General features: G+C 37.4%; 1 protein-coding gene across 1 annotated transcript in view; it reads right to left on the bottom strand.

Annotated features, from left to right (window-relative positions):
• Positions 1-9772, bottom strand: part of LOC134677877 (scavenger receptor class B member 1-like) — a 36003-nt gene that overhangs the window by 25520 nt on the left and 711 nt on the right. The window contains exons 2-3 of the mRNA XM_063536310.1: positions 3694-3838; positions 1298-1439 (exon numbers count right to left, since the gene is read on the bottom strand). Of these exons, the coding sequence (XP_063392380.1) occupies positions 1298-1439; positions 3694-3838 (287 nt within the window). The remainder of the gene's footprint in view (positions 1-1297; positions 1440-3693; positions 3839-9772) is intronic.

Below are 9772 nucleotides of genomic sequence, written 5' to 3'. Positions count from 1 at the left end.
GAAGAGAATCAGTACCTTATCTATAATTATGAGGCACATTTCACGGGCGTACTGGGCAGTGCGTTCCATGAGTGCTACCTGTTCGAGCCGAGAGGAACTGTTGCCTAAATTTGTCAATAGATGGCGCTTATATCAAAAAAGTGGTTTTGAAAATTAAATGAGTGTTTATGTAACATTGGTGTTTTATTTATACAATTGGAAAGAATTACCAAGATTTACTGACGCTGCTAAAGAGCATCAGTACTTACCTTATCTATAATTATCAGGCACATTTCACGGGTGTAGTAGGCAAACGCATCGTTTTCTATAGAAAGCACGTGATTATCTGTCAAGTCATAGAAAAGTAAGCCCCGGAAGCTCCGGCCCAGACACGGCCCGGTCTAACGTGAGTCATCCTTAAATCACATTTTGACATTTGTCCCTATGCAAGTATTCACCCCAGCAAAGACATATGTAACTTTGTATAAGATGAATAAAGTATAAGGATAAAACGTGCCTCGGAAATCAAGAAAAAGTCATTCTTGGACAGATGGCGCACACACCTTTGGCCTATACTCGGCTAGATGACGTGACGACACCGTTTCATATTTAACAATTTTACATATAGATATCAGTGAACATGGTCAAAAATGATGTAAAAATAATAAAAACGTTTATCCATGTATATACATTTTTTTGATAATTTTATACGTTCTCATTTTGAGTTTTAGTTGTGTGTCGATAGATGGCAGTAAATTTACTGTGACTACAAAATTTACTGTGACAGGACCCCTCTATACTATCTATTCTTTTTGACCCCAGCGATCCCTATTCACTATTAGGTTGACGGTATGTCAGGTATGTGGCTAATTTGAGAGATTATCTATGGACCTTGAATGTCGATTTACATAGGAGCCATCGACAATAAGGTCCCTTTTCATAGATAACGTCACATTTGAACATGTTTGAACCATAGACTAGGAATCCACTAGACCGAGTTTAGAGCAATTATTTCATGCAACCGACGATGCCAAAAATGCGGGGGTGCGCGGGACGAGGTGAGCGAAGTCTCGTGCCGTGATTGGTCCATTCAAAGACACGGACGTCACACAAAGACACTTTCGACTCGAACATGGAGTAAAATGTGACGTTATCTATGAAAAGGGGCCTTATTGTCGATGGCGCTTACGCCGCATGCGTGGCAGAGGGGGTAGCGCGACTATGCTAAGACTGGAGGATGTTTTGTCTGTGATCGGAGCCATCAACAATAAGGTCCCTTTTCACAGATAACGTCACATTTGAACATGTTTGAACTTACCAGTAGCGCTAGGTTGGGCACGATGATGGTAGCGTTTAAATCTATACTGTTCTCATCGGGCAAGAAGATGGCGAACCGCTTCGCTGTGTAGGTTAGCGTGCTGTTCTCGTTGAAGCGAATGTTTGAATGCAGGAGTTTCTCTCTGAAACAAAAACCATAGAGTCAGACCGTAAAAAGTCTGCAGCGATTTTGATAGCCCACGCAGTGCAAGTGTCATATTAAACGTCAAACTTCTATGAAATTATGACGTATACATAACACTTACATTGCGTGGGCTATCAAATCCGCCGCAGACTTTGTTCGGTGCAACTATAACGTCATTCGACTATTTAACGAAACCACAGAATAACGGCGCGATTCGGGTAATGAATTAGACATTCACTACATATGAAATAGTAAAAATATGTGACGTTCCACGGCAAAAGGTACCATTGCCCCGGCACAGAATAAATAATAGTACTAGGTACAGAAGACTCACTCTCTAACAAAACGCGTCTGTTACGATCAGCACTGATATGGCCGCTAGGTGGCGACAGCGCCACGCGCAGCTTACGGCAAACCCCAAAATTGGGGCCGAACGGATGGACTTTTAGCTACCTGTAGCAAAGCGACGAAATCGCGGAGTGAGACACTCCTGACCAAACCACAGAATAACGGCGCGATTCGGGTAATGAATTAGACATTCACTAGATATGAAATAGTATAGATATGTGACGTTCCACGGCAAAAGGTACCATTGCCCCGGCTGAATATTGTAGCGGCGTTAATAATAGCGTAAGCGCCAGCCGCAATAAGGTACCTTTTGCCGTGGAACGTCACATATCTTTACTATTTCATATCTAATGAATGTCATTCGCTTCCCGAATCGCGCCGTGAGTAATAGTACTAAAAGTAAAGAAAGGACACTTCCTACAAAACCGGAGTTTGACAGCGATTCGGGTCGAATCATGAATATCATGATATCCCTTACTAACTTATGGCACCATCCCTTTCGTCTATTTAGGGTTGTCAAAATTCAAGTCATTATCTTATCTGTGAGTTTTTCGGAACTTAGGTACGTACGAAATATCATTTGATATTTACCACTAGCTTTTCGGTGAAGGAAAACATCGTGAGGAAACCTGCATACATCTGTGAAGAAATTCAAAGGTGTACCTATGTGAAATCGCCAATCCTCATTGGGTCAGCGAGGGGATGATGGGAATGTCAGAGGAGGCCTGTGCCCAGCAGTGGGACGTAGGGCCCGATTCGGATTTTGAAATAGACATCTATTAGACATCTTTTAGACATCACCAAGATACGATAACTATATGTTTAAGATCCAACCTGTCAAATCTGACATTTGCGCGATTCTGGAGGTACTCTTGAGCGATTTCCACAGGATATAACTTAGAGATCTAATTCACATCTAATAGATATCTTACTCTATCTAACGTAAAAGTGACATTGGTTGCCCGAATTGCGCTGCAAAAGAGAACTAGTTGATATCTAAACTATGGATCTAGTACGTGTCTTGAAGTTATATCTTGAAGTTCGAATACGGCAGGTATACGAGTATAGGCTGAAATTATTATTATAATCGTTTATTTATTTAGCTTTATTATTATTATTGCGGTCTGGGTACCCACAACACAAGCCTTCTTGAGCTTACCGTGGGGCTTAGTCAATTTGTGTAAAAATGTCCTCTAATATTGATTTATTTATTTTATTATTACAAAGCTTCACACACGTCTATAATAACTCGTATGACCTAACGGGGCCACTCCGATAAACGATTATGCACGATCACATTATAATATTATATAGCTATTATTATTTCTATTCATTCTATTAAGTACAATTATATAACCATCATCACGACTCGGACTAAGTTAGGTGCACTAATATGTGACGTTATCTATGAAAAGGGACCGTATTGTCGATGGCGCTTACGCCATTATTAACGATGCTCCGATATAAATACAATGCCGCGCGACGCTGTGCGACGTATGCGCCATCGACGATAAGGTCCCTTTTCATAGATAATGCCCCATATTCTAAATAGACGGGCATTAAGTTGGACATTAAAGCGAAACAAATTTATATCAAAGAAAAACGTTTGTATCGGTCTCGCAGGAATCGGTCGTGGTTGGTCGACTCAAGGAATGAGTGAATGAATGAATGATACTCACAAGTAAACGACAGGTCCCAGCTCTTGAACGTTGAGTTTGTCATCCAGCCCCCGCATGTATCGGTTGTGGATGGTTACATTGAATGAATGAGTGAATGAATTAATGATACTCACAAGTAAACGACAGGTCCCAGCTCTTGAACGTTGAGTTTGTCATCCAGCCCTCGCATATATCGGTCGTGGTTGACTCAAGGAATAAGTGAACGAGTGAATGAATGACACTCACAAGTAAACGACAGGTCCCAGCTCTTGAACGTTGAGTTTGTCATCCAGCCCCTGAATGTATCGGTCGTGGTTGGTCACATTGAATACGTAGGCCCGCAGTTTAACTTCGTCTGGGGGATCTGCCCACCATTCGTAGGGGGGGAACCCTGGAAAGAAATTAAGTTTTACTAAACAATAAAAATAAATAAATAATTTAGCCTATATACGTCCCACTGCTGGGCACAGGCGTCTTTTCAAACGCCAAATCTCGCAAAATTATACAGGGTCATTTTTGGACCGTTAGCCATATTGTGCGAGGTGATTAGGTAGGCCATACTGAACAACTCTTTCTATGGGACCAACTCCGAAATCACAAAAAATTTTTTGGCAGTTTCATGCATTTTGGTCTAGCTCTAGTCATAGTGGATGTCGACGTTTTCTATGGGAAGGCCAATTTTTTTTGGAATTCGGGGTTGGTCCCATAGAAAAAGTTGTTCAGTATGGCCTATCTCATCCCCTCGCACAATATGGCTAACGGGCCAAAAAATTACCCTGTTTTGAAATGACAAGTGGGTCAATTTCACCAAACGAGCATTTTTGTCTAATTCCCATGGAATTTTGAAATACCAACATTACACAAAAAAAATATGCTGAGAATTTGATAAAAAATATAATAAATATTAATTTTCTTATGGGATAAAAATATTCATAAAACTATAAAAGTTATTTAAATTTAAAATTTTGGTCAGGGCACGGGAATTAGTGTGTCCATGGAAATTAGATTTTACTAGGACGGAAATTAGAACACGGCACGGGAATTGCTTTCTTAACTTATTTTGGTACTTAAAACTATTATTTATGTATAATTTTAATCTACAATAATATACTGCAACCATACTGAAGTGGCATCGGACATATTTACCTTCTTTAATTTTAGGTTCGATCGACAAATCTACGAAAATATGTTACACTAAAAACGTATTTGACTAATCCTTTCCTTTATTTTAATGGCAACTAATCTCTCTTTCTTAGTAAAATAAATAGGGGCACAGTGAGACGAAGTTATTGTGTAAGTTAATCTGAAGAAATCGAATATGCTGCCTTCATAAATTAATAACCCAAAAAATTGTTTGAACACATATGAGGTACGGTGGGGTAAGACTATCACCGGGGTAAGACTATCACTTGTATGGAATCCTCATACTGTTAGTCTTGCCCCGATCAAAATAAACTAAGTTAGTCTTACCCCGCCTTACTTTACACATAGGTATACCGGGTGTCCCTGCCCTGCGGGAAAATCTTCAAAGTTGGTTAAGTATTTTCTCAAAAATATCATAATCTTCCTAAAAAAAAACTTGCTAACAAAATACCCCCTGGCACTGACTAAAATAACCGACTTGGTTTCACATTACATCCCAAAACTTTTTTTTAGTAGAGTAGAAGAACTGCGTTGCGAGATTTGCATCTTTTTACATGAATTCTTTTTGATAGGATCCCATCTTTTTTTGTAGGCTGTCCTTCTTTTCGGGTAATCATACCCAAACCATACTGATACTATGTATATACATATCATATACATCTTTATTCATACTCACATTGTCCATCGTAGTGTACCTTTACTTTCCCTACTAATTGTAAGAACTAAAAGGTAACGTTGTTATCGCATATATTTCTATAGGATTACAAACTTAATTATGCAGTTATGTTTAGAACGTGACTAATATTGCAGTATTATTAGATTTTTATTGGCTTAAAAAGCTAAAACCTAATTACGTTTCAAATTTGGAACTTGTGGGTATGCTAGAAGTACCTTAAAATAATATTGATTGAGAGTGATTGTGCCAGTGACAAAACTAAGGGATTTTAAAGTGTATTAATTTTTAGACTACATGCTCAAATTAAATGTTATTTAGATGTTATTGAGATTTTAATGGTACGGCTGTGCAACTTTGTTTTGCTCGACTTGGCGGCGGCACTGCCGTGCCCCCAGATCCTTTGTTCTTCTTCAGGCCTCAAACTATGTCCTATCTCCATGCCAAATATGTATTATCAAGATGATATTGTTTCAGCGGCTTAAGCGTGACGAGATAACAGACAGACAGAGATACTTTCGCATTTATAATATAGTAAGAATAGGATATATTAAATTTTTCTTGTACCTATTAGAAAAGCTAATTTATAACAACTAATCTATTAAACGAGCAATTCTTGTATTAGCCTAAGCAAATTAGAAAAATCTGCGGAAATAATTCGTGTAGTTTTGAAAATTGGTACAAGTATACCTTGTGGTGTCCAGATAAACATACTAAAAGTCCTCGAGGGTAGGGGGTGTGCTGGGGGTGTAGAGGGGGGTTGAAGGTACTTTTTTTCATATTTTTGCTCATATCTCGAATATCTGTACGAATAGCATTATAATTACTTAAGACAAAAGTTTTAACATAAAATTTACTACAAATTTGGTTATGTTTATTTTTACTCTGCGATCAATACTTTAGGGGCTACAGGCTGTTAAAGTTAAATAAGTAATAAAAAATAGACGGTTTAAGAAAACGTCGTTTTTTTGTAATTGTTCATCACAAATAAAAAAATTAGCTTAGAGTAAGCAAGCTAAGCAACCTGCTGATAAAATATAAAAAAATTGGCCATATGCATGTCGGGCCATGCTCAGTGTAGGGTTCCGTAGTTACCCGTCTGTCAAAATAGACTATTTGCCATAACTCAAAAACAGCTGTACCGATTAGATTCGCTATATTTTTCCTTGAAAGTATTTACTAAGTGATGTTTTCACGATTTTTTTCATATTTTTTGGACCCATGGTTCAAAAGTTAGGGGAACTAAGGGGTAAATCACAACTTTTTTTCTTTCAGATCGATTATTTCCGAAAATATTAAGTTGATCAAAAAATGGTTCTTGAAGACCCTTATTCGTTTTAAAAGACCTATCCAACAACACCCCACACTATAGGGTGGAAGCGAAAAAAAATTTCATTCCCACTTTAATGTAGGGCAACCACCATAAAAAAATTTTTTTCTAGTTTTCATGTTTAAATTGACACGAATATATAAATCAGTTACGCTGACAAATTTGTAAAATATAAATTAGAAAAAATATTTTTTTTAGGGTGGCTGCCGTACATTAAAAAGGGGATGAAATTTTTTTTCGCTTCCACCCTATAGTGTGGGGTGTCGTTGGATAGGTCTTTTAAAACGAATACGGGTCTTCGACAACCATTTTTTGATCTGCTTAATATTTTCGGAAATAATCGATCTGAAAGAAAAAAAGTTGTGTTTTCCACTTTAGTTCCCCTAACATTTGAACCATGGGTCCAAAAAATATGAAAAAAATCGTGAAAGTAAAGCTTAGTAAAGACTTTCAGAGAAAAATATAGCGAACCTAATCGATATAGCAGTTTTTGAGTTTTTGCAAATAGTCTATTTTGACGGACGGGTAACTACGGAACCCTACACTGAGCATGACCCGACATGCTCTTGGCCGGTTTTTTTATATTTTATCAGCAGGTCATTTAGCTTGCTTATTCACAATTAAAATTTTTAATTATGATGAACAATTATGAAAATACGACGTTTTTTTAAACCGTCTATTTTTTTTCTCTTATTTAAATTTAACAGCCTGTAGCTCCTAAAGTATTGATCGCAGAGTAAAACTAACATAACCAAATCTGTAGTAAATTTTATGTTAAAACTTTTGTCCGAAGTAATTATAATGCAATTCGTACACATTTTCGAGATATGAGCAAAAATATGAAAAAAGGTACCTTCAACCCCCCTCTACACCCCCAGCACACCCCCTACCCTCAAGGACTTTTAGTATGTTTATCTAGACACCACAAGGTATGCTTGTACCAATTTTCAAAACTACACGAATTATTTCCGCAGCTTGCCCAAATTCGGCTTAATTTGACGTGGCTATATATATTTCGGGGATCTCGGAAACAGCTCTAACGATTTCGATGAAATTTGATCATCTATGGGCGTTTTCTGGGATGAAAAATCGTTCTAGCTAGGTGTCTCTGGAAAAAGGCGCAATTTTGAGTTTTTAGGTAGGTATATGTTTTCCGAGCAAAGCTCGGTCTCCCAGATATTTAAACTTTATACGGCTTACGCTGTCAGCTGTCAAATTTACAAAAAAAAACATTGTAAATTTGATTCATTTTGTTTCATGTAACCTTAGGTACGGGTATTATAATATATAATAATTCAAAAATTGTTTTATGTTTATATAATATTTTAATGTTATAATATGATCAATGAATGAGATAAGGTGGCGCAAGACTAACAGTACGAGGATTCCATACAAGTGATAGTCTTACCCCAGTGTCGTCTTACCCCACCTTACCTTACGTATTAAAATTGCCCGGGTTATTCGGGTCCACCCTGTAAGTATGTACTATAGTACTTATACTAAAAAACCGTTCATAGATTTTTGTGCATTCTTTGAGATTTCCTTAAATGTAAAATAGAAAGATATACGTCATATTATTATTACATTTAATATATATTCAATGCCAATATATATATATGTAATAATAATATGACGTAAACATTGCCAATTAACTTACAGTGCCCCCAATTAAAAATTTGTTGACCATAAATGTAATACTTTCTAATTCCCGTGCCACTTAATCAGCTGTTTTAGGTAAATATTCCATGGGAATTAGGGCACAGAAATTAGAATTCGTAATAAAAAAATTCGCCAAAAATTTAAATCGTGTTTAACCAAACTGTTATGTTATCGCTTACATAAAGATACATAAAGGGCTCCTAAATATGACAATTGTTATTGAAAAGCTATGTGGGAAATAAAATTTATAAGGGGCATCGAAATTAGAAAAAAATTGTCGCCCACCCGGATTCCGAAATACTTATGCGATTTGCTCGAACACGCCGCAGCTTGACGTACATCCGTTTGCTTTGAGAAACAGCCGAATACTGCCAGTACAGGTGAGGCGGGACACGAGGCGGTTCAGATACAGACGTCGGCTGTCAGAGCCCTTTGAGTTTTGCCGACGAAATTTTACTCGCGCGCTCGGACAAAATTTAAACTTCGATCACGAGTTATTTACCACAATGAAGTTAATAGTGTATGTGCTCAGTGATAGTAAATATCATCTAGTTTAAGTATTTGACACTAAATTAATGATACTAACGTAGAATTTTTCGTAGGATTTTTCATTATGCTCAAAAGTAGATTCCGGACAGGGCACGGGAGTAGTAATTTGAGCCTTTAGGTATTTTTAAGTGTACTCTAAAAACCAATTAATCAGTGATTTCATATGGAACCCGGTGTGAAAGTGTGGCTTCTTTATGTAAAAAAAAAATGGTAAGTATTATCTGATGCTAACCCGCGATTTTCATCACGGACAGAAAAAAAATCGTGTTCAGAAATTGACCCAAGTGTCATCCTACCCTTCGAGTATGAAAAATGTTATAGAAACAAACAAATATCATCATGCTAAAAAAAGCGGTTACATTCGAAGGTTATGAAGTTATGATGATGCCATTCTTGCCAGTATGTCAATATTAAACCACAAAAAACGCTAAGGGACTATTAATATGACCCGGAAAAACGTTCTTAATTTTTTTAACCCACTTGTTAGCGTTTTATTACAATAATTAAACAACTTCAAGGTTCTTGATGTTTTTTATAGTACATGTAAGTAGGTAAAAATTGACGTATTTCCACTTCACCACATTTGAAAATAACATTCATAAGCTTGGAAGATATACGGGGCATTATTTATGAAAAGGGACGTTATTGTCGATGGCGCTTACGCCGCACACCGTCGCGCGGCGTTGTATTCATATCGGAGCTTCGTTAATAATGGCGTAAGCGCTATCGACAATAAGGTCCCTTTTCATAGATAACGTCACATGTACGTAACCAAACGGAGACGCCTTGTCTGTAATTTTCTGTACAAAACAGTCTGCTGATTTTTGCGGGGGAGGGGCACATAAAGTGTATACGTAACGTAAAATAGCCATGTCGAGATGATATGAAATGTGTATGAAACGAACGCAAGTGAATGCTGAGATGACGGGCGAGAGAGAGGTATGGAAGAAAGAAACATGCTTGGTGTCGGC

Source organism: Cydia fagiglandana, chromosome 27, assembly GCF_963556715.1.
Source record: "Cydia fagiglandana chromosome 27, ilCydFagi1.1, whole genome shotgun sequence".
In the NCBI taxonomy this organism is placed as follows: domain Eukaryota; kingdom Metazoa; phylum Arthropoda; class Insecta; order Lepidoptera; family Tortricidae; genus Cydia; species Cydia fagiglandana.
The sequence above is the reverse complement of the archived record's forward strand: the minus strand, read 5'-3'. Positions and strand labels throughout refer to the sequence as shown.